Source organism: Lipotes vexillifer, unplaced genomic scaffold (genome assembly GCF_000442215.2).
Source record: "Lipotes vexillifer unplaced genomic scaffold, Lipotes_vexillifer_v1.1 scaffold2091, whole genome shotgun sequence".
NCBI classification, from domain to species: Eukaryota; Metazoa; Chordata; class Mammalia; order Artiodactyla; family Lipotidae; genus Lipotes; species Lipotes vexillifer.
Genome location: NW_006781644.1, coordinates 232,660 through 257,661, shown reverse-complemented (window position 1 = coordinate 257,661; position 25,002 = coordinate 232,660). Strand labels below are relative to the sequence as shown.

The window sequence follows — 25,002 nt, the reverse complement described above, 5'->3', positions numbered from 1 at the left end:
CTGAGCCTGCGCGTCCGGAGCCTGTGCTCCGCAACGGGAGAGGTCACAGCAGTGAGAGGCCTGCGTACCACGAAAAAAAAAAACAAAACAAACTGAGCTTGCTCAGCAGAAGCAGCTGCAAGATGTGTACCCTAGCCAGCCCTGGCCTGGTGGCAGCCCCATTCCCTCCTCCAGAAAATGTCAAGAGGAGTCACTGCACGGTGACTTCTTGGGTTAGGGTTGGGGGCACACTCTGATGCCTTCAGAGGTTAAGTGGGCAGCAAGGGCGGCAGGCCAGGCAGCGGGCCCCTGTGTCCTGTTTCCAGGCATGGCCGTCACTCCACAGCTCAGTGTAAACTCCCCTCCCCCTCTACAGTGACTCCATTTCTTAACTTCTCAGATAAGCTGGCTATTCTAGGTTTTAACATGAAATCTCCAAATTTTGAAATACTGTCAACCAAATAAGGTATTTAAAAAACACCACATGGCCCTAACAGGCACCCCCATGGTCTGGTTTTGCTCAGGGACCACCTGTCAGTGACCCCTGGCGTGACAGGGGCAGGGGGTAACATCCAGCCTCTTCCCTGGGAAGAGCTTTTTATGGAAATTACCATCTTTCTGCTTCCCAAGGTGATTCTGAAGGTGAGCTGTCTCTGCTTGTTGAAAATGCAAAGGAATAAATGTGTAAAAATAGAGTAGCAATTCCTCAAACCCACTGTCAGGTTTAAGTAGCTGATGTTTCCCTTGGGAGCAGCAAGGATGGCCCTGAATTATCTCCAGACAGCGCAGCAGAAGGATGAGCTCTGCACTGGTGCTCTCCCTGGAGTGGCCCTGGGCAGCGCCTGCTGTGTGCATGTGTGTGCGTGTGTGTGGAGTGTGTGTGTGCCTGTGCATACTGGGGGAACATGGGGGACTACAGGGCTGGGACGGGGGCACAAGGACCCCAGGAGGTAAGGAATGCCAGCAGACGCCCAGCCCTGGCACTAGCCCATTCCTCTTTTCTGTGCAGCCCTTCCCCCTCTGCTGCTCCTTCACCTCCACTTTTCCTTCCATAGCCAGGTTACAGGTTTGTGCCTGAAACCTAACAGACAGCAGGTGTAAATAAGAGAGCTTCTGGCTGGCTGGGGAGCTCTCTCAGTCTTCCGGTCTGTACAATGGAGGCACATCAAAGAGGCCTGTTGTCAGCACTGGAATGAGAAGACATACTTGGAGGGCCTGGCTGCCTCACTGTGCCTCCAGAGGAGGCCGTGGAAAAGAGCTTAGGGGACAAGTGAGAAGAATTGTTCTGGAAAACTCTTTGGTGATGTCATGATAACCTGAGGTCCTAGGTCCTTCCCAGGGCAAGAGTCTCTGAGACACACCTGTTACTCCCCCTGCCAGGAGTGCCAAGGAGGGACAGGACCCTGGGGTCAAGGACCTGGCGTGGACACAGAGACCAGCGCAGGGTTGTGAGGGGCTTCCAGAGGCTTTGGCACTGGGACTAATTGGACAGTGTGGTCTGTGGCTGCCAGCGATGCTGAAGGTCGGCCTGGCCAGCTCAGCTGCAATCCTGAGAGGGAGGGGCCAGGATTGGTCCATGGTGGGCTCCAGGCCCAGTGGGAAAGTAGAAGGGGATTGAGACAGATGGTGCAGCCCTGCAGATGGTGCAATGACATCCTGGGGTCCTGGGCCCGATGCGATCCAGCCCCTGGCCCCCTCAGCTGTGGCCCCTAAGACCCCATGCCCGAGATGGTCTGCCCTGCTCTGAGCCAGGTGTTTAGCCTGTGGGGGGCGGAGTGAGGCCCTGCCAGGCAGACTGTGGGGGAGATGTCATAAGAGGGGCTCATCCTGATTCCTGCATGATTCAGTCAGGCAACCTTTCATCTCTTTGGCACTTGGCATCAGGAGCAGGCACAGTTCTGGGGTTGGGGGTCACCCATGGCCTGGCCCCAACCCAGGAGTTGAGTGGGCGGGCCTGGCACAGAGATGAGGGACCTAGCTCCAGCCAGGGACTGAGCAGAAAGTTCCAGAAGGGGAGCTGTCTGAAAAGACACTGTGATACACATACCACCTGGGCTGGGCCTCAGTTTCCCCGGTTATAAATGGGGAGACCAGCCTGGGAGACCAGCTCTTTGGCACTGGGTGGCCCTTGGGGAGTGTGCGAGTGTGTGAATGGGTGAAAAGAGTCCACCCTGCCCATCCAGCTTCCCACCCTCTCTGTTCACTGCTGGGTGCCGAACCTGGCCTCTGTGATGGCCGAGCTGTGGGTTTGCATGCTGCTGGGTCTGAGCTGACTTGGTACATCACTGCTGCCCTCTCTGAACCTCAGTTTGCTCTTCTGTGAAATGAGGACAAATGCCCTAGGTTAGGGTGCTGTGATGATGACAAGCTGATGGCCAAGCTGGCACCTGGCAGGTGCCGAGTTGCATCTGAGTGGGTTTTTGTCCTGCTGCGGTGTCCCTGGTGAGCCTGGGCTGCTGCTACAGGCTGTCCTCTCTCCTTCCAGGGATCTCCCCGGGAAGCCTGGACAGCCTCAGCCGTGCCCTGGGCATCCTGGAGGAGCGAGTCAACAGCTCCAGGCGGAGGGTGCGCAGGCATGCTGCCGACGACGACTACAACATCGAGGTCCTGCTGGGGGTGGACGACTCTGTGGTCCAGTTCCACGGGAAGGAGCATGTGCAGAAGTACCTGCTCACCCTCATGAACATTGTGAGTGGGGGTGGGGTGGCAGGGGCAGGGCACTGGGGGTGGGGCTGGGAGGCTAGGGGTGCAGGTGGGCCAGGGCAGCTGTGCTTGCCACGGTTTCCTGGTGGAGCTGGGGGTGAGTGACATGGTCACAGGGAGGCTGTCTGGGTCTACAGGTGAGAAAAGGTGACCCTCCCATCGATTTTGTTGAACCTCAGTTTTCTCCTCTGCAAAGGGCGGGTGGAGGGGGGTGGTTCTGACTTGGCAAGGCTGTTAACATGCTAAGGCAGCTTTCCAGAAACTCGTCATTTGTGTACCAGTTTTCTTAATTTTTCATCATACCCACATGGTATAGGCTGTGTATTTTCCTGTAAATCAACTGACTTTTTTTAAAACTTAAAATTATTTACAAAGGCAACCTCGCTTTATTGTAAAGGTAACCTAGAAGTAAAATGTAAAGCGATGTTATTCAAATCCAGCTAGACAGTTCTGCCTTCTGCCGGGTCCTCACCACAGCCCACGATGTTCAAATGGGAGATTAGTGTGTGTTAGAGAGGAGGACAGACAGACCGACACCCATCCGAGGTTTCTCCTTGAGGTAGTTAGAGGAAGTGAAGATGGAAGAGAGCATCCCTTTCTCCCTGTGAGGTTGGGCTCCTTAACTGGGTGACTGGGTGCCACCTAAGCCTCCTGTGGCACCACGGGACACCTGCCCTGTCTACCCAATCGTGAGAGATTAAGCTGTTACCCCTCCCCTCATTCCAGCCCCTTCTACCCCAGGAGGTTAGGATGCTGACCTTGTAGAAAATGCAGTTCCTGCCTCTGCCTAGGGTGGTGTGGAGGTCCTGCCCCTCACTGCCTGGTGCCTCAGTTGAGCCCTGCTGGGAGAATATTAGGGGTTGGAGGGAGATGCAGTGGGCCTGCAACCAGGACACACTGTGGGCCGAGCATTGTGGGAGGAGTGGATTTGTGGAAAGAAGCCTGGGCTTGTAGGGGGCTGGAGGTGGGCAGGGAAGCCCAGGGGATAGGGGGCTCTACAGCAGCAGGGCTGCTCCCCAGCCTGTCAGTAAACTGGGTCCTCCAGAGGTCCAGCTGGTGGCGAACAGTGAGGGGGTAGGACATTTACTCCTGGCCTGGTTCTCAGCTCTGCTTCCTGGGCCATGGTGAGCCCCTGGGAATTCAACTGATCCTTGGGCAAGACCTCCCAGGGCCCTAGTGAAGAGATAGGTCAGGGGCAAGAAGGAGGGTATGAATGAGCTGGTCACTGGACCAGGAGTAAACTCCTGCCTGCCGGCCCGTCTTCCTCTCTACCTGCCTTAGGTAAGTCATTGACCCTCTGGAATGCAGCCATCTCATCTGCGAAGCAGGGCCGAAGTCTGTTTGCAGGTGTTATTTTATTTTGGAGAGTGTTGCCACACTTAATCTCACTTATTTTTGAAAAGTACTTTTAATATAATAATAGTAATAATAATACCATGATGGCTACAAATATTGAGCTCTTAATATGTGACTCTGTGTGCCAGGCTTGTGCTAGTCACTTATCATGCATTATCTTTGGAAATCTTCACACTAACTCTATAAAATTGGTAGATATAAAATCTTGTCTGCCTTCAAAATATATGTCTTTCCCCAAGTATTATACTGCCCTCCAACCCAGTGGACAAAAGGACTGGTTGTGGAATTCGAGAGTCCTGAATCCTGGTAAAGGGAAACTACTTGTTTCTTCACACCGGAATTAGCATACATCCCACAGAGTAAGAGCTCAGTCTCATAAGATGGGCCCCACTTCAAATGCTGAGCTCAACTCCCAGGTTGTCAGCTGTGCTTCTTACCAACCAGCTCCTCAAGTTCAATAATTTGCTAGAACAGTTCACAGAACTCAGGAAACCACTTTACTTACTATCATCGGTTTATTATAAATCACACAACTGAGGAACAGCTAAATGGAAGAATGCATAGGGCAAGGCATGGGGAAGGTGCATGGAGCTTCCGTGGCCCCTCTGGATGCACCACCATCCCAGCAATTCGATGTGTTCACCAACCTGGAAGCTCTCCAAACTTCATTGTTTAGGGGTTTTATGGAGGTTTTATTTTGCAGGCATGATTGGTGAAATCACTGGCCATGGGTGATTGAACTCATCTCCAGCTTTTCTCTCCTCCCTGAAAGTTGGGGGTGGGGCTGAAAGTTCCAACTCTCTAATCATACAGTTGGTTCCTCTGGCTACCAGCCCCCATCCTGAACTATCTAGGGGCCCACCAAGAATCGCTTCATTAACATAAACTCAGGTAAGGTTGAAAGGGGCACATTATGAATAACAAAAGATGCTCCTTTCACCCCCTATCATTAAGGAAATTACAAGTGTTTTAGGAGGTCTGTGCCAGGAATGAGGGGCAGAGACCAGATATATATTTCTTATTATTTTGCATCTGGGTTACCCCTGACCCCACCACTACCAGGTATGTCACTGAGAATGGGCTTCAGTCTTCTAAGCCTTGGTTTTCTCATCTTTAAAATGGGCAATAATTTTCATCTTGAGTTGTTGGTGAGGATTAAATGAGATGATGAAGGTGAACGTGCTTTACAGTCTCTAAATAAATGTGGTTTTGCTATCGTGACGATGACAGTATTTAGTTTAGCGAAAGCAGGTTTCAAATTATTCTTGACAAGTACGGCAAGGACTCTGAGTGTCTTCCTGAGGCCGGTGGATCAAATCCGCCTTTTCCCTGGTGTGGAGGGTCCCACTGTTGCACACACCTTATGCCCATGAGCTGGTAGGAGGAAGTCTAGAACTTTGTATTGGTTTTTCCAGTTAACTTCAATTTATTCATTTACACCCCCGTGATCCAACTGTACCTCAATTTTGGATAAGGGTGTGGTTTGGTTAGTTTCTTGAAAAGCATGAGAAATATAAAAATTCTTAAATTGAAACAAATTTGATCATAACAGAAAGGGATTTTAGGAGATGAATCCGAGGAGCTGAGGAAGAGTACTTGGGCCATGTCTTTTTTCCCCTGCTGCATCCTGCAAGTGGTGCTTGTTCCAGGCACAGCGGCTGGTCCTGCAGAGACAGAGAGCCTGGTGGACACTCCTGGGCTCAGGGAGACACGGCAGTGGGGGGATATCTGTACCTCAAACCTGAGCTCCCACCGTAAGAGTGCAGTGTGGTTGAGGGAGATGAGGCCCCCTGCTTGGATCCTGTGTTGCCTTGACAACACCCACTAAGGCTCAGTGTCTTCACCCAGGGTACGTGCATGCCCTGGGAAGAGTCCCTGGGGATGATCTAAGGCACATGAGCCCTTTGGTGGTCTTGGGGAGGTGGGGGATTGAGGAGGCAGGAATATTTGAGAAAAGATGAGCTTCTTTAGCAGTGCTGTCCAATAGAACTTTCTGCATTGCTAGAAATGCTCTAATTCTGCGTGTCCAATACCACAGCCACTAGCCACCCTGACCCTTGAGTGCTTGAAATGTGGCGTGTAACTGAAGAACTGAAATTTTAATTTAATTATGTTCCAATAGAATTTTTTAAAAATTTTAATTATGAAAAAATATATAAAACTTACCATCTTCACTGTTTATAAGGGAGCAGTTCAGTGACATTAAGTATACTCACATTATTATGCACCCATCTCCACCACCCATCTCCAGAACTCTCTTTATCTTACAAAACTGACACTCTATACCCGTTAAACAATAACTCCCATTGCTCCCTCTCCCCAGCCCTTGGGAAGCACCATTCTACTTTCTGCCTACTGTGCCCTTCCTCTGAACTTGACAAGCACATGGCGCTAAATGGCAGTGTGGGTGGCCCTGGGTGTGGGGGCCTTTAGACCCGGTAGATGCTGGCCCACCTGAAGCTGCAGCCAGAGCCCCATGTGACCCTACAAGGCCTGGCCAGGGTAGGGCTCCCTCTTCTTGTAAGCGCACAGCTGGTCTTGGGGCTTCCCAGCATTTGGAGCCAAAGCAGCAACGTGCAGGACAGATGTGGCAGCGGCCGGCCCAGACTGTGCTCCAAGTGAGGCATTTGGTCAGCAGTGAGGACAGCCAGGACCAGGATGGAAGTATTCCCAGCTCCCAAGGCTGGGGGCCAGCCCTGGGCGGACAGTCTGTCCCCTGAAGGAGGTCACAGAGGCCCTGGGAGGAGGGTCTGGTGGGGGTCCCGATGGCAAAAGACCTGGGGAATCTGGGCTCCAAGGAGCAGCAGAGGCCAAGGTGTCGGGCCAGGTGTCGGCGTGGCTCAGCCCTGGCAGCTCTAAGCCAGCTTGGTCTCCCTCATTGTTCAGTTATTCTGCTTGCAGGACTCCCTTTGGGGTCTCTTTGTGGCAGACCCTGGGCTGGGACGTGGGTCCTGGTGTGACACCGACATTTCAGGTTCATCAAATATCCACATGCTCCCCTCTCTTCCATTTCCCAGCCTCCCTTGCACCTCATTTTTGGGGCTGTGTGGCTAGTTTTAGCTAATGACCTGTGTGGAAGGAAATGATGTAGGTCGCCTCTTGGCCAAGGCAGTTGAGAGCCAGTGTGTCCACTCCCTCTCTCTGTCCTGCCACAGTGAACTTGGAAGTCACATGTCTCAGCAGCTGCAGCCGCAAAATGGGGCAGGGCCGCCCAACCTGCATAAGCCTGTGATGTGTGCAAGGAAACACACACCAGCCTTTACTGTATTAAGCCACTGAAATGTGGTAGATTCTCTGTTAACTGCAACACAGCCCATCCTATTCTAATACACACAGCTCCTGTCCATATAGTACGATCAGCAAATGTTTACTGGGCATCAACTCTATGTCAGCCATGAAATAGGGCCAATGTGGGGAACAAGGGGCCCAAGTAAGAGGGGAAGTTGGAGGCAAGGAAGGCCAGTCAATAGAGGGACTTGGATGTGACTCTAAGGGCAGTAGGAAATTGCTAGAGGTGCTACTTCCTTCCAACATTAATGGGCAAGACATTTATTTAATGCCCTTTTTTCATAGGAAAATGGGAATTAATCCATCCCTCTTTCCACCTCAGACTCTCGAGGGTCAGAAGGGTTGGAAATATTTGCTGAGCATTTTGAGGGAGCCACCTGGCTGTAGAAAGGGTCTCATGGTGTTCAGAACCCTCCCACAAACCCATTCAAGCACCTCTTTGGAGGTCCAGTTTCCTTCTTTTCTTCCTCAAATCTAGAAAAGTAACATTCTTTGTTTATTAAAATATGCTATATTTAACATGTACCATATACTATTTATGATGGGAAATTAGAATATATTCATATAGGTTTGTGAATGTTTTCTCCTATCAGTTATTGCCTGGTACTTCGTTTTAATGATGGCATAACATTGCACCAGGTGACTGTAGCATACTTTTTAGGTAACTGATTATTTATATGACTCATGTAACAAAATTTGTTTCCCTTCTAGATGTTAGTTTGGCCACTAATAGTAATGCATATCATTATAGCTGAAACTATTACTCATCCTTTACTATTTCCTTAAACTAAGTTCCTAAAAGTACAATTCTTGGTCCACAGTTATGTGGAGTTTAAAGCTTTCTATGTCAGAAAGCTTTCTGTTCATTTTCACCTATTCATGTTCCATTGAGTAAATGCCCATCTCCTCACCTCTTCACACCGCCAAATCCTTTTTAGCTTTGGCAGTTTGATAGCTACAACAGGGATATACTTTTGTTGTAAGTTGTAGGTATTTGATGGTAAGGAGGTCCCATTTAAAAATATATATATATTTTAAAACAGTGATCATCTTATATTTTTATGATTGACCTATTCATGTTCTTTATTCCACTGGGACTTTAGCTTCTTTTGTGTTAATCTGAAGAACTGTTCTATTAAAATAGGTTAATTTTTTGTCTGATGTTTGTGTGGGAAATGTTTTCCCAGTTTTGTTGTTTGCCTTTTGTTTTATTTTGTTTGGGGCTGGTTTGTTGATGGCTTACATTTTTGTGTGTAGTCATGTCCTGAGATCTTTCCCTCCCTGGTTTTTCCCTTGGGGGCTGTCTTTGGCATTTCATGCCCTCTCCAGAAGTTAATCTTCTGGAGTTTCTTTCTGGTTGCCCGCAACAGTGACTCCCATGGCCTGTTGTCAGCAGCATCATTTCCCAAACCCCAGCCCTCACTGACCACCTGACCATTCTTGCTGTGCATTCAGCTGCGGCAAACCCACACCCAGAATGTCTCCTGGGTACAAAACTCCCGGGGCCAAGTGCAAATTGAAAATGTGGTTCTCTTATTCAAAGAGCAGGAAAAAGTGTCATAAAAGTGTCCTTTCGTATACAGTCTTTCAACTTGTCAAGATTTTAAAGTTTTCTATTTATTATCACTCTAAGCGAAAAAAAATTAGGATTTTTAATTATAATCATGCATTTTACCATTCATCTTTATATTGTACAAGGCCTGTTTTAAATGCGGATATTAGAACATTTAACCAGCATGGGGAATCACCAAAATTAAACAGATTTGTACTTTATGGCTTGTGCCCGAAGGATGCCACAGGCTGACCAGAAGTTCAGACAAAGCACCAACCAGACTTAAGAAGGTTGGGAGGAGGAAGACAGGCCCCGCCAGGAGTGGAGCCATGAGGGAGCACTCCCTGAGGGGCCCCGGTCCTGGCCAGTGATGCAGGGTGTGCCCCCGGGGCCTGACAGCTGCTTGTTCTGTCTCCTGACAGCTGCCACTGAAAGAACACAGGGCATCTCCCCTTCCCACGGACCAACCGCCCCAACCCAGGTCATGCCCTGCCCCAAGATGCCCCAGGGCACATATGTCCACCTGACCCTCCCTGCACCTGCATGCAGGCCCCTGCAGTGGTCACTGAGTAGGGAGTAGGAAGCCAGGAACCTGTCCTGTGGAAGTGGGACCACGTGTGAGCCAAGGCTTCCCTGTCCCAGCGGATTTCACTCACAAAACACAAATTCAAAAGTAAAATGATGAATTTCAAGACGGTAACCACACAGCGTTAAGCCCAAGTGCAGAGCCCTCCTGGGCGTGGGCCCTGGTCACTCACCCCTGAACCCAGGAACCTGAGCCTGTGCTTCCTGCCTCAGGCCCCGTTCTTATGGCCCATCCCCATCCTCTACTCGTCTGGAGGCTCAGCTCAAATCTACCACCGCTCTCAGCTCTCTGCCCAGATGAAGAAAGCTGGTGCCTTCTGAGCACTGAGGCCAGGCTATGGGCTGAGGCCTCATCCCTTGGGGCCCTCTGCACTGATTTTTACCTCTCGTACACCATAGCCTTGAGATTGCTGGCAAACCCAGGATGAAGCCCTGTGTCCTGGACCCAGGGTCCTTTAACTGGGCCAGAGAAGCTGGGACCCCTTGGGGAAGGCTGCCGGAGAGCCTCATCCACACGTTTGAGGGAGGAGGGGTCTCGATCCCACCACCAGTAGGCCGTGAGGATGGAGCGGAGAGCACTGGCAGATGTGCGGCCCCTCTAGCCATGCTGGCTCCTCCAGGGCCCATGCCCCACACTGCTGCTGGGTCCCGCCTTGGTCCCCTGCTTAGGTGTGCCTCTCTGGCGCTGGCCTCCCCCTGCCGCCATCCCGTTCCTGCTCCTCCCGAGTCTTCAACTCTGGCTCATCTTTTGACCTTCACTAGGCTCAGCCCTGAGGACAAGGCACGCCCCCTGCCCGGGCCCCCCTCTGCACTGGGAACTGCGGTCCTGTTGACCCCTCTTCCTTGGAAACAGGCTTCCTGCCTTGCCTGGAGCTCCCAGGCTGGGAGGCAGTCAACACTCCAGAATGTGCCTGCGGCTGACTCTGGTGCCAGCCCTTGAGCTAGTCTGTGCTTTCAAACTCAGTGCTGTGGCAGTGCGAGCCTGGCACCCCAAGGGGCCATGCAGTGATGCAGCCCTCATGTTCGCGGCACCTCCAGCTACCTTGTCAGGCATGGACAGTGGGTCTTACCTGGACTCAGGTGAATGGGAGGCCAGGGAGGAATGCCTTCGGGGAAGACTCGAGAGCCATTATTAAAGTAGTATGTTTACAAATGCACTTTTAAAAGTAAAACCTATTCATGCCAAGACTTCAAGAAGTATAAAACTTAGGCACAAGACTAGTGCTTCCTATATGGCTTATAGCATTTAACCAAAGCATTAATTTCAATCCTACACTTCCCTGAGCAACCAAAGGCCTTGGTGGTTGCTCGGGCTCTCAGGATCCATAGAGACCTAGCACTGCTGCCTGACTGAGCTGCTGGTCCCCTTGCACTCCTTCTAGATGTGAGGCAGGCCAGTGTGTTGGGTGATGACCTGCCCCAGAAGATGGCTCTTTGCTCCTGGGAACACGTCCTCTCAGCAGGCCTGCCAGAGGCTGCTGAGGCCACAGTACAGATGTGAGGTGTCTCCCCCTAAAGTGCCACTTTTTCCGAATGGCAAGCATTTTAAAACATCAATTTTATATGAAAGTAAACTGGGACATATTACTGAGTTAAAGCAAAATTCGCCTGAATTTTTCAAGATAAACTGGAGCATCTAAAGCAGGGTTGCCAAAACTATAGCCCAAATCCGGCCCATCATCTGTTTTTGAAAATAAAGTTTTATTGGGACATGACCATGCCATTCATTTATGAATTGTCTATGGCTGCTTTTGTACTACAATGGTGGAGCTGAGTAGTTGGGACAGAGACCATACGGCCCACAAAACCACTATCTGGCTCTCAAGAAGTATTCTCTTCTACTTGCTTAGAGCTCACCTTGAGCTGTGGCTCTATAGTTGCATTTGCCTCCCACTGTTGTCAGTGCACACGGGCATACGTGTTAGGGAAGCACTGGGCGTAGAATGAGGACCGGCTTTGGAGTCAGAAGCAGTTGCATCCTAATCCTGGCTTTTACCTACCTGGCAAAGTTCCTGCCGTGCCCTGAACTTGGTTTCTTCATCTTTAAACCTCTCGCACACTCTGATCCATAAAGACTGGCACACTCACTGACAAGAGGTACCCCCGGAGACAAGCTCCCTCTCTCCCTCTTGAGGCCTCTGAGCCTCTGCAGCTAGAGCAACCCTTTCTTGCTGGCCATTGCAGGAACCTCACACTTGAGCTGAGCTCCACCCTCTGCCTGCTCAGACCCCAGCCCACCCCCACCCTAGCTGAATGGGTCTGTGAGGTCACTTTGGGGATTCTTTTTAAAGCAACTGAGTGAGCATTTTAAAACAACCTAGTAGGAGGAGCAAGATTTCTGGACCAGCAGAGCTGCCCCTCCCACCTGGGCTAATTGCTCATGTTCTGGAAGAATTTTTGCCCCCCCACCCCCACCCCAAGCATCACTTCTGTCAGGGGCAGACGCACTCCTTAGGCTCATGGAGAACATGGGCTCCAAAGGGAATTCTGAGCTTTCAGAGCCGAGGCCATACCCTTTGACCCTCCCTAGTGTGGGATCAGTCCTCTGTACAGTATGTTCTTAAACATTTTTTGTTGAATGATTTCTGTCTGTGCCAGGATTCAGATATTTTCCCTCTTTTCTTTTCTAATTTAATCCAGAAATTGGCCTGGGCTCACCAAAGCCTTGCCAGGATTTGCAAACAATCAGAGGCACATGGGCTCCAGTTCTCATCAACTTCCAAGAATGCTGGGGACATGTGGTGATGGTGGGGAAGGCAGTGACAGGACAGGAATGTTTTCTGCTCTCTCGGGGGTGATCTCGTGGACTGGCCACAGAGCTGCCAACCCGCCAGGGGGAAAGCGCAGACCCAAGTCCCATTCACATGTCTCTGGCTCTGGTTCCTGGGGAAGAGAAAAACATCTCTGAAACTGGACACTAAAACTTGGTTCCCTTAAGCTGAAGGGAAGCAAGCAGCGCTCCTGGGGCAAGAGGGACACATTTGGGTTTGGGTCTGTGGCCGTAGCAAAGGGTGTGAGAATGGGGAGAAGTTCCCACTGTCATACGGCAGCTCCCCAGGCCCCAGGGTCTGCTGGTGCTGTGGCCACAGCTGGACGTTCCTGGCACTGTTCCTGTTCCTCACGCTTGTCCCACTGGCCTGAGAGCATGGCCCTGTGTGCCACCAGGAAGTATGACTATCAGGGCCAGCAGTGTGTGAGGCTGTACTTAGTACTTAGAAGAGGGCAGCGCTCTCAGATGCTGACAGGAGCCAAGCAGGAGGCCTAATCAGGGTGTCCAGGCTGTGGACAATAGGGAGTGGTGGGGACTGGGGCAACAGGAGAGGCTACACGTCTGGAGATCCCCTCCTGGGTTCCATTCACTTGTGGTCATTTAGGAATAAACAGACACACTCTTGTGAGCTCCCCACCCCACCCTGGCGAGAAGCTGGAAATCCAACTTTTACAGGAAATCTAATTACTTTTCAGCGTTGGCAACAAATCGAAATTAAGACCTCACACTGCACTAGTGAATCAGAACATGACTGGCCGGTCAGCGGGTGGATTGTTCCTTCAGGCCTAGAAGAAAGGAAGCGACTGCCTGCCCTGCCCTGCTGTATGCCGTGATGGGGGATAATTAGTGCCACCTCCTAGGCCTGTTGTGAGCATGGCTTGAGTTAAACACCAGAAAAGTGCTTAGTGGTGCTCTGGGCACATGGAGAGCATGCCTCAAGTGTGAGCTGTCCCTGGTCATGTATTCGCTCTTTGGGTGCTCTCAGAACCCTGGTCTCAACGGGCCCCACTCTGGGCACTGGGGTGCAGAAGCAGGCAGTCGTGTTCCTATGCTCAGAGAGATTGGAACACGGGAGGGGTGGGGAGCAGGGCAAGGAATACGTAATTTCATCCTGGTTAATATGCCTGCTGATCATGCAAGTACCACAGGGTCACAGGGAAGCGTGCCCCAGATGAGGGCCCCTTGCGCTGCCCCTAATGCAGAGGCAGAGTTGACCAGGAGGGGAGCATGGTGTAAAGGCTCAGTGGCATCTCCACATCACAGTGCAAGGTTGGGTCCGACTGGAGTGTAGGGTGCTTGGGGAGAGGCAGGAATGAGGTTGGCAAAGCCTTCTGTGCCAGGCTAAGGGGCTTGGGATCCACCAACATACTGTCAGGGGAGTCATGAGTTTGCTTCGGGGTCTAAAGAGACAGAAACATCTCTCTTAGGGAGTTTGGAGTTCATGCCTTTTACTATTGGAAATGCCTCTCCCTATGGCCTAAGAGGCTGAGTTTTCACACATGCTGGCCCCAGGCAAGGAGGCACTTATGTGATGGCTCTACGTTGCCCCAGTGGCCCTGTGAGGTTCCCTTTCCTGGGTAAGGTCACTGAGGCTCAGAGAGGCTGGGTGGCACAGGTAGGGTGTGGAAGATGAGATTCCCATACCTGTGTGGCCTTGGGTGCAAGTCCTCTCCCCGCTGCCCACGGCCCCGACTGTCTTTTCCATCTATGGCTCTTCTGGCTTTTCCCCTTGGCTTCTTCATCTGTTGTGTCTTCCTGTTCTCTCTAGGGTTTGCTCACCTACCCATCCACTCATTCACTTAGTGCATGTCTCTGGAACACCTGCTACGTGCCAGACAACAGTTCTAGGTGCTGAGAGTGTCGTGTTAGCAGGCCTGAGGCCCTGCCTGCATGAAGTCACATTCCACTGGGGACGGCGGTGGACAGTAGATGCCCCCTCCTCCCAGGGATGATGATACAAGTGGAGAACGTTCTGCTGGGGGGGAGCCGAGGCCTGTCCTTACCTCTGCGTCTTCTTCCCTGAAGTGTGCAACACTCTCCTGCCCCCTGGACTCCCCCTGCAGCTCCCTCCCCACTCTGGGAGGCCCCCTGACAGCTGATGAGGGGAGCCTCAGAGCAGCCTGTCCTTGGCCTCCTTGGGGGAGCTGGCAGTTGTCGAAGCAGGAGTGAGAGTCCCCTAAACGAGGAGGGCTGGGTAGTGTCACTCCTTGGTGACAGCTCTGGGCAGCTGCAGAGCTTGTCTCCCGCAAGCTCCAGCAAGGAGGTGACAGCCGAGCCAGAAGAGCAGAGAGCGCCACTTCCCGTCTGGCTGCCCCTCCCATCCAGGTTCCTCCTTGGCTGTCCCCTGTGCTGCAGGAGCTGTAGCTGAGTGACCCTTGAGTTCTCCCCCACCGCCCAGGGGGCCCTTTGTTGGCCTGTCTCAGGGGGCTTCGGGGCCCACACAAAGATGCCAGAAATTTAATGTCAGATTCAGAGGGTCTGCTTACCTGGTTTTGCATGTTCAGCACCTGGTGAAGAGCCAGGCACAGAGTAGGTGCTGAGCAAATGTCTTGTGAATGAACAGATCAATGAGTAAATGAATTCTCACAGAGTGACTGTGGTCCCACCGACTCCCATAAAAAATAGGCTCCATCTGGGACTTCCCTGGTGGTCCGGTGTGTAAGCCTCCGTGCTCCCAATGCAGGGGGCCCGGGTTCAGTCCCTGGTCAGGGAACTAGATCCCACGCGCATGCTGCAACTAAAAGATCCCGCATGCTGCACCTCAGACCCAGTGCAGCCAAAATAATAAATAAATATTTTTTTAAAAAAAATAGGCTTTATCTGTCCGTGGAAAAGAAGTGCCAGTATCATAAGTGTTCTTGTCCCTTCTTCCTTGATGCTCAAGGCTGTTTGTCTCCACCCTAGATGCTGGAAGTTTGAATCACCAGGTCGTAGGAGTGTACAGTTTTAATTTCAGCAGATTCGCCAAATTGCTCCCCAGAGCCTTTGCCCTGGTTCCCACGCATGCTCACGTGGGTGAATCTCCCGGGTTCTCCGAGCCTCTGTTCCCCAGTAGGTAAACGGGGGTAGTAATTCTCACTTGCAGGGTGCAGGAGGTGAAAGGTAGTGCTGTGAGGAGGCACCTGGCACAGGTCTGGGAAGGTCAGAGCTGACCAACGAGGTGCAGCCGTTGTTCCTTCATCCACGACATCTGCCAAACCAGCCTAGCTCTTGTCCTCTAGAAGCTTGGCTCTCTTGAGGACACACTGGCTTGCCTTAGCGCAGCCGGAAGGACAAGGGCCTGGCTGGGGAGGTCAGAGCCGAGGTGAGCCTTGAGCTGATTGACCACAAGTTGGCACTTCCGAAGTGGACAAGGTGGGGAGGGTGCAATTCTGTGTAGACCTTAGGCGTGTCCTGGGAATGGGAGGCCTGGAGTGGGACAGGCATGAGGGTGCACGGCAGGGAGGCCTCGGAGGGTAGAGCTGGCCAGAACAGGGGAGCTTGGATTGATCCTGAAGCTTTGGGAGCCAGCTGGGTTCTAGGCATTGAGGATGCAACAGCTAAGGATGCAGAAGAGCCCCCAGCTCTCAGCAGGCACAGACAGGTCCAGTGGAGGGAGGTGGCAGCTAGCAGACTAACAAACAAATGAAGGGAGATGAGGCTGTGACGGTGCAGCAGAGGGAACAGCCTGGAGGATCCTCGAGCAGCATCCAAGTGAGCCCAGCAAGCTCTGGGGGGAATGTCCACTGTACACGGCAGAGTGAGTGGGAGGCAGCCAGGTGCGGGGGTGGGGCAGTCCTCATGCCCCTCCGCACCTGAGCCTAGCAATGAGACGGGCCATGTGGGCTCCTGTGGCCCTTCCGACCCTGAAGTGACCTGGGGCAGGTACTTGTGTGTCCGAGAGCTCAGCCCCTCTGCCTTTGGCTCTGGGCTCCCTGTGTAGCAGGGTATGTTCATCCATCTTCTCAGCTGCCTATTTGTTCTCTTCTTCCACGTTTCCGGGCGCCAGTTCCCAGCCTGGGCCCAGGTGGTTAACACACTGCCCTGCCCGGGGACAGAGGCTGGCAAAGACAGTGCAGCTACTCAAACAGAATCTCGTGGTGCCAGGGGCCATGTGCTGCACGCAGGACAGGAGTGTTTCCCACTGTGTTCCGAGGTGGCTCCTTACATTCTGGGTGTCAGGAATAGTGCCGAGGGATTTCACTCTGGAGGAGGGATATATTCGCAGCAGACAACTCTGGCAGTGAGCTGTGATGCTGCAAGGAGGGTTGCTCTGAAGCTTGCGAAGTTTGCTGGGAGGCTCACCTTTCCTGGTGAGCCCCTTGCCTTTGCCAAAGGCACAGGTGACTGTGTGAACTGTCAGGGTTTCCTTAGTCTCTTCTGTGTCAGTGCCTGGTAGGCAGGATCCCTCCCTTCTTCCTCATCACGTGGGGGACCCTGGGGCCCTAGTGGCAGTGGGGAGAGGCTGGCCTGAGTCCTCGCCATTTTTGCTGTCAGGTCTGGCCCCAGACTCTTTACCTGGACTGCTCAGGTGTGCTGAGCCCCACCTGGTCCAGGTCTGGTGCCGTGATGACCCATCCAGTCTGAAGCCTCTCCCACCCCGACCAGCGTAGGCAGGAGCTTCTGGAGCCCACACACACCTCTCAGAGGCTGGGGCTGGGGGTGTTCCAGGCCAGTTTACCCCGAGGAGCCCCTCCCGTTTCTCACCTCCTGCTAGAGCCACCTTGGGAGGGGACTCTGCTCTTGCAATGTGCTCTCATCTTAGGGTCCAAGTGGGGTGCAGGACCCGTAGCTCTCAGGATCTGTGCCTGACCCTAAAGGTGTGTGAGGGGCAGCAGCAGGGGTGGGGGGCCATAACCCTGGGTCTGACTTCCTGCCTCTCCTCAGCCTCCTCCCCTAACCTACATCAACCAGGGCAGTTGTTTCTCCCCTCTTCCCCTCCCCAGGGACCTCCCGGGTGCCATGGCCCCCCTCCCCATGGTGGCATTTTCCCTCTTTCTTTCCCTGGGTCACATGGTGATAGGGAAGCAGAAGAATATGAATTATAGGAGGGCCGAAAAATCACTGTTTTTTCTAATGACATGCTGGTGCCCAGTTGCTCACATCACAGGGGTGGGGTCGTGCTCACAGGCTCTGAGACAGGGATGGGGTGGGGGGCCGGGGAGGATGCCATGAGGTGTCGCCACCAGGGGCCTCCCTGAAGTGCTTCCTCTGGTGGAGACTCCAAGCCAGGCCCTCAGGGCTCTGGTCAGGGAGGGCTGAGGAGCTCATGGGTGACATCCCAGGGCTCTCCAGGGCCAGGGCCGCTGCCAACAAGAATCAAGATCCCTGCCTTCTCTCTTCTCCTTCCTGTCAGTGCCCTCCAGACTGGCCTTGGGGGCACGGTGGGCTCTAGCCTTTGGCCTCAAGATGAGTTATTCTGTGTCCTGCAGCCTCAGCAGGGTCCGTCCTTCCCTGTCCTGTGGCATTATCCCTTTCTGATGAGTTCTCGCGTGATGAGTGGGAAGGTTGGGCCCCAAGTGGTGGTGTGGCTGTTGGTTACCCTGTGGTGGAGCTGGCAGGGAGAACCCCAGGTCTGGGTCACACACGGTTACCTGGTGAGTCCCAGCATGGGCTCTGGAAAACAGCCTGGCTGTGCACTGCAGTCCAGGCAGGCCTTTCCCAGTGGCCCTGAGGAGAGCCCAGGGTGGGCCCAGAGAAAGGGCTCAGGGTATTTGACCTTCTGTCATTTGATGACAGCTCTACTGAGTCTGTGCTGTGTGCCTGGGATTTTGCTGGATGCTTTAAATATAGTGTTGAGGTCGGTCCTCGATACAGCCTGAGGGGCTAGAACTAGTATTTCCTCCATTTCACAGATGAGGAAACTGAGGCTCAAACAGGCAAAGTACCAAGCCCAAGTCACAGGGTAAGATGGTGGCTGAGCCCACCCTGGAACCCATGCAACCTGATGAAGTGACGAGGTATGGGCAGCTTCTTGGATGTAATCAGCGCCAACATGGGCAGTTGTTTAAGGCATCTTTGTTCCTTCATTTGCACAGTAAACATTTGTTGAGCCTCCACCTAGATTCAAGGCACCTACTTGCCTGGGGGTGGAAGAGCCCAGTCACCACCCTGGGGACCTGCAGGGATGTCCCCAGGCCCAGAAGAGTGTGGCCTCATGCAGGATTGGGGACTGAATGGTTTCACCTTTGTGAGAGGAGTCACAGTGGGGGTCCTGGGGGGCTGAAGAAGGGGCTCCACCTACCTCCCATTTTTGTGCACAGTACGTACGACCTTGGTAATTCCTGTCCTGCCCATTTGCATTTCACGAGAGTTTGATATTTTGAGCGGAGGCCAGAGTCGTGTTTGTTCTTGCTTTGCCTACGAAGCATTTGCTGAGAAACGAGTGGTAAAGAAGATCTGCAAAGGGAATGTTTATTCTCACAATGAGACTGGGCTTTTGCAGTCCCGTTTGTCATGAGATGCACACGATTGAAAATACTCACTGGAAGCCCGCAGACTTTCTGCCCAAGGTTCTACAGCACTTTCTTCACCTCCACCTCCACCGTGGCGGTCCAAGCCCTCTCCTGGGGGGCTCAGAGAGACCAGCCTTCTTCCCAGTTATGCCAAGGGTTCCTGGAGAAGCCACAAAGCAAAACGGGCTATGTGCCCACCTCCTGAGGCCTCACGACAGACTCCTCCAGAACTGGCTTCTCCCCCCAGGGTGCTCGGGCTCCTTCTTAGTTGCCAAAGCTTGGCTCAAGAGAAGAGGTGGTAACTTTCCTGAAAGTTGGACATAAGGGTTGGGGACCCAAACAGCCTCTCTGCCCCTGCCTGCCTCAGTAGGAGCCCCACGACCTGGACCAGCCCCCTCTGTCCTGACCTGTCCTTCCACCCTGGCAGGGGAGAAAGTCACCTCTGCCCAGCAGCCTCAGGGCACCTGCCAGGGCTCACTGGTTGCCCAGGGCAGAACTCTGCCACAAAGCAAGCAAACTTTTACATTATCATGCAGAGCTTGTGTCCTTCCTTATTGTCTATTCCAGAATAGAAACTTGGCTGCATCTTTGCATAAGCAAAAGGCGCATTACGATGTATTTCCCCAAACAAGAGGGCTCTTGGCCTCTCTCTGCACAGAGAAGGGCTGCGGCTTTGAACCTTTTCCCCAAGGTTTAAAGATTCCAGGATCAATTTCTCAGACAGGGCTCAAGGACATTGTCCCTGCTTCCCCTCCTCCTGCGGTCTGGGCAGAGGTGAGCACACAGGCCTCGGGAGGGCAGCTGGGCGTGGGGAGGCACTTGGGCACTTAGCTGGGTCTTTGATCGTTACAGGGCATCATGCACCCTGCTGCTGTCACATATTTTGCCCATTTCCTCTTGTTTCACGTTTACCAACGTTATTCACCCATTCAGAGCTCTTTACTGAGCACCTACTGTGTGCTTGACACTGCTAGAGACACAGCAGTGACTGAGGAGGAGGGATGCCTCCACATCAAGTGCATAGTCCAGTCTGGGAGCAACTACTTTAAGAGCTCACTTTGAACAGGGGACAGTCGTGCTGGGGGAGGAGGATGAGAAACCAGAGGGCACTGCAAGTGCAAAGGCCCTGAGGTAGGGATGGGCTCCCTGCGTAAGGAGCTCACAGGTCAGTGACTGGACCATGGTGAGCAAGGTGAGGGCAACCTGAGAAGAGGGAGCAGGGCTTTGATTTTATCCCAGTTGCAGTGGGAAGGCCCTGTGGTGGCGGTAGGGGGAGGGTACCAAGGTGGTAACTGCCCTCCACCTTTGAAATACATGGATTGCTCTTTGTTTTTTTCAAATGCTCTTGTATGGGAAGCAGCCGAATAGCACAGGGAGATCAGCTCCGTGCTTTGTGACCACCTAGAGGGGCGGGATAGGGAGGGTGGGAGGGAGGGAGACGCAAGAGGGAAGAGATATGGGAACATATGTATATGTATAACTGATTCACTTTGTTATGAAGCAGAAAGTACACACCATTGTAAAACAATTATACTCCCATAAAGATGTAAAAAAAATAAAAAAGAATCCGCCTGCCAATGCGGAGGACACGGGTTCGATCACTGGTCCGGGAAGATTCCACGTGCTGCGAAGCAACTAAGCCCATGCGCCACAAAAAAAAAAAAAAAAAAAAAAAAAAAAAAAAAGAATTCAGAGGCTGGAGAGGGAACTCCAGGTATGAACCGTCGCACAAGCAGCAGGAGAGGGCAGCTGGCTTCCGAGAAGGCAGAGCTGTCAGGAGTGAGGGTTCCTGGAGGAAAGTAGCTGAAGTGGAGCTCAGAGAAGCCAGCCAGGGCCAGCTTAGAGAGGGCCCCAAGTGCCAGGCTGAGGGCTGAGGCCTGTTCCTGAAGGCACCAGGGAGCCATTGAGGGTTTCAGGCAGAGGAAGCAGGAGGTCAGACCTTTCCTGAGTGGCGACCATCGTGAAGAATGACGCGTGGGGGAGACACGAGGTGGGAAGGTGCTGCTTCCTTGTCTACCTGTGGAGGAGATGGAATGGGAGTCAGGGGAGGGGGGGAGTTGGGAGGGAGATGTTTGGAAGCTGCCTTCTGTCTTTGTGGCTCTTTGTGCCATGTCTGTTAGCTCTCTGCTTGGCGGAAATGTTGTAGCTGTGTCCCTATTACGGAGGCAAGTGTTTTACTGGGCATCTTACTTATTCCCGGGGGTCTCTACACAGCAGGCCCTGCTGGCTTCTGGCCTCACAGGCAGCATCCTGGGGAGAGTGGGATGCAGCTGGCCTCAGGGGGCTATGACAATTTCACAGTCCCCTGAAAAGTTGGCGTGGCCCTGGCAGGGCAGGGCAGGGCCCACTCCTCAGCAGAGCCTGCCTCCTCCATGGCCCACAAGCCCTGCATTCTGCCCTTTCTGTTCCTGATGAGTCGCAACGTGGGGATTGGGAGCCAGACACCAGAGGGGAGCCCGTTTGCAGGTGGGGGGATTCTGCCACACCACCGTAACGAGGAAGAAGACATCCCAGGCCACCTGGTCACCGTGGGGGTCCCACCTGCTTGGGAGGGGGCTGCGGGGGACCAGGCCTCAGGTGAGGCCACCAGGAGGGCTTGTGAGTGGGAATCCAGGTTGGGAACCACCCAGAAGGTCAAGCAGCTGCCAAGAGGTGCCTGTGCTGTAGGGCAAGGCTGGGGCACACCCAGCTGGAAGCCCTTCCTCCCTAAGAGGAGCAAACTGTGTGCAGCTGTGTCCCTGTGTGGAAGGGCAGAGGCTTCCTAGGAGAAAACAGTGAAAGGTGCACCACAGTGGAAGGCTACCAGGGAGGGCGGGGCTGGGGCATCTCGAGAGCAGGCCTGGCCTCCTTGCTGGCTATCTGCTGGGTGCGCTCCAGACATGCCTCTTCTAGCTCCTCAGTAGTCCCGGAGGCCCAGTTGGTCTCTGAGGCCAGAGTCAGGGTGCCCAGCCCAATTGACAGGAGCTCAGAAGACAGTGCTTCCCCAGCTGGGCCCTCGCTCAGCAGCCTGGCATCCCCTGGTTCTGACTGCCCGGCCCTCACCCCCAGCAGGAGGTGGGCCTCTGCCTCGCAGAGTCCAGCGCCTGGTGCTGGGGATCCTAGGGTTCTGGCGCCCTCCTGTCTCTCGAATTAGGAGTCAGGGTCAGACCTGTCCCAGCATCCAAGAAGGACACAAGACCCCTTACCCGAGATGAGAGTGGCTGCCGTCGGCCCCAGGGGTGGGACCAGGAGAACAGGAGGATCCTGGGCCCCGATGGGTAGGGTCTGGGCCAGGAACTGAGAAGAGCCCTGCATCTCCTTCCTCGCTTGGGAACCAGCCTCAGCTTCCTCAACTCTCAGGAGGGGCTGACACCCCTCCTTCTGGCCTCAAAGGGCTGTTGGGAGCATAAAATGAGGTAATTCTTTGAACTCAGCCCTGAATTCCTTCCAAATAACAATCTATCCTGCCACTGTCCCTGGATGCCCTAGGCATAGCTGGGAGCTGGACTCCATTTCAGCTCCCTGAGGCCACCCCTCCTTGACAAGAACCTGTCCCCTCCCAGGTCCCAGAGAGCAGGTTCAAGCTCTCTCTGTTTTCATCTTCCCAAACATCAGGGCTCTTTTCACCCTCTCTGCCCCGCCCCGGCCCCCCACTCGAAGCATGACCTGGGAGTCAGAGTTAAAGGGAGTAAAGTGAAGCTGGCGGGCCATTCACTCCTGTCTCTCTCCCCTCTCTCCTCTCCTGCCCGCCCTCCCCCGACTCAACCCCAGATGCAGCAGGACCTCCCTGTGTCACTGACTTCTTCCTTTCTACGCCACGACTTTCAGCCAAACTCCATGAGCCAAACTGGCGAGGCTCTGCTTGTGAGAGATAAAGCGATACTGTGGAGACAAAAAAATCCTCTCTCTTAAGAAAAAGTAGTTTTTAGGGCTGTTGTTTCACTGTGGACCAAAAAGTCTAGTTTGACCCTCAAAAGTGGGCAAGGACCTCCGTGTTTAGGGGGTGTGCACCCGGTCACCGTGACCTCATGGGAGGCTGCGGGGCGATATGACTTAGCAGCAGTGACTCATACAGTTTTCCTGTTTTCACCAACATCATTCCATCATGCGTGGCGGAAGTCTAGTCCTCACAAAGCTGTGTGACATGGGGACTGTCGTTCTTGTTGTACAGAAGGGAAGGCCCAGCAGGGGTGAGTTGGCAGAGCCTCCCAGGGCTCCACCTTGTCAGCTGCAGGTGTCACCTTGTCTGGTAGGTGGCTCTCAGTGCCAGCGTCCACCCTCTCCAGACTCATTCACCGAGTCGCAGTGACCATCCCGTAGGGCTATCAGTCGCCCCTTCCCTGCAGGAAAGCCAGGTCAGGGCAGAGAAACAAATTATAATTGGAAGGTAGATTTGTGGGCAGGAGGCTTCCGACAGGGACCGCACTTAGGGCTGGCTGGTGGCCTCCCTGGACCCCGCCGTGCACATTAGCTCTGCCTTCCCATTGGTGCCGTCTCAACACACAGCAACAGTGACAGGAGCCACCAGGCTCCTTGTCTAGCATGCCCCATGAGCCTGCCTGTCCCATCCATCACGAATTGATTTTCCTTGCTAACTCTCAAATTTCCCAAAGGGTTTTCCTACTGTTTATAGGTAGCAATTACCATTGCTCAGATAGAGATTCTAAAAGCTGGGATTCAGGGGGAGTATGGCACTGGCCTGAGATGACAGAGTGGGCTCTGGGAGGCATGCTTGGCGGGGTCTGCCCTCACAAAGTGTAGGTCAGCAGCCTCTGGGCTCGGTCTGCATACAGTGAGGGGTTGCATGGCCAGTTCGTGCCTCTCCACCGAGTGATGGTATGAGTGGGTCGGTTCTTTTGACAAGTGTGTCCTGAGTATCTGCTGTGTGCTGCTGCGTCCTGGGTGCTGGAGACATGCAGGGAAAATACAGGTGGCCATGCAACTCACAGTCCCGTTGGGGACACAGAGAGCTTAGGAAGAAATGGACCCTGGTGCTCGCTGGGAAGCAGATCAGACCTGGGGGCCCTTCCAGGAGGAAGCAGCCACAAGGCTGGGCCTCCAGAAGAGTAGGGTTTTGTCAGGAAGCGAACGAATGAAGTGGGTCGCAATGAGGCGGCCGTTTCAGGTAAGATCCCGAGAGCGTGTGAGGGCGGGAAGGAAGGGTTAACCTGACCAGTGTTTCCAGAAAGTCATGCTGGCTGTGCTGTGGGGAAGGAAGGGTTCCTCACCTTTCTTGTGCAGTGGACCCCTTTGACATCTGGTGAGGCCCCTGGGCACCTGCACCAATAATGTTTGTAAATGTAAAGTATCAAATACATGATAATAAAAGAGTGAAGAAATACAAATGAAGCCAATAGTATGAGCCGCGGTTATCAAAACAGAACACAATTTTGTGATGTAGCAATATCTGTTCTTAATTAAGACATTAAAAATTAGATCTGTTGGTGTGTCTAGAATGACCCCCCTTTCCAAGTTGTGATGAGTGTAGACGACATTTCACAACCACCAGCAGCAACTGAGGAGTGATTTCTGCCAGTGACAGTCCCGGCATTGCCCCTGCCACTGGGGTTTGTGGCCTGCGTTCACCCTGAAGGAAAGGCCATGTTGCATTTACAGTGGTCAGTGTCCCCATCCCAGTGTAGGCTCCAGGTGGAGAATCCCTGAGTTGGTGGGAGGGGCTGCTGAGGACGGAGTGGCAATATCCTGGCAGGGGTTAGAGAGAAAGGAAGGGATGGATTCAGAGTTGGTGGTCATGCCTGGGTATAAAGTGTGGCAAAGGGGAAGGAGTGGGGCTGGCTCCCAGGGTTCTGGCCCGGGGGCCTAGCTGGGTGGTGATGCCATTTGCAAAGCCAGAGCTGGTCCTTGGGCCTGTGGTTTCTGCTGACACGTCCCTGATTGTCTTTCAGGTCAATGAAATTTATCACGATGAGTCCTTGGGGGCCCACATCAATGTTGTCCTGGTGCGGATAATCCTGCTGAGCTACGGGAAGGTGAGTGGGCACTGCAGGCTGGTGCCTTCCAGACACACCAGAGCCCCCGCCTCTGTGGGATGAATGGGGCCCTCCAGTGAGGTACAGGCCTCCTATAAAAGCCTTTGTGTTGGCCAAAACCACCCTACCTCTCCCTGGCTGCCCTGTGGTTCCTACAAGAAACAAGGAGCTTGTGAGCCATGCCTACTCTGCTTTCAGCCTCACCCCTTTTAAAATTTAGGTTTTTTTTTTTTTTTTAAGAAGAAAAATTTTATTTCAAACAGGTCCAGTGGTATGTGCGCTACAGCAAAGGCTGGTTGTAGCAGTTTCCTTTCAAACCTGTGCTGATGTATAAATTAGACATTATTTGGGAATGATTAATTTTTG

General features: G+C 53.1%; 1 protein-coding gene across 1 annotated transcript in view; it reads left to right on the top strand.

Moving 5' to 3' along the window:
• ADAMTS2 (ADAM metallopeptidase with thrombospondin type 1 motif 2) overlaps positions 1-25,002 on the top strand; it is a 249,185-nt gene that overhangs the window by 152,714 nt on the left and 71,469 nt on the right. The window contains exons 4-5 of the mRNA XM_007454815.1: positions 2,465-2,667; positions 24,553-24,636. Coding sequence (XP_007454877.1) covers positions 2,465-2,667; positions 24,553-24,636 — 287 coding nt within the window. The remainder of the gene's footprint in view (positions 1-2,464; positions 2,668-24,552; positions 24,637-25,002) is intronic.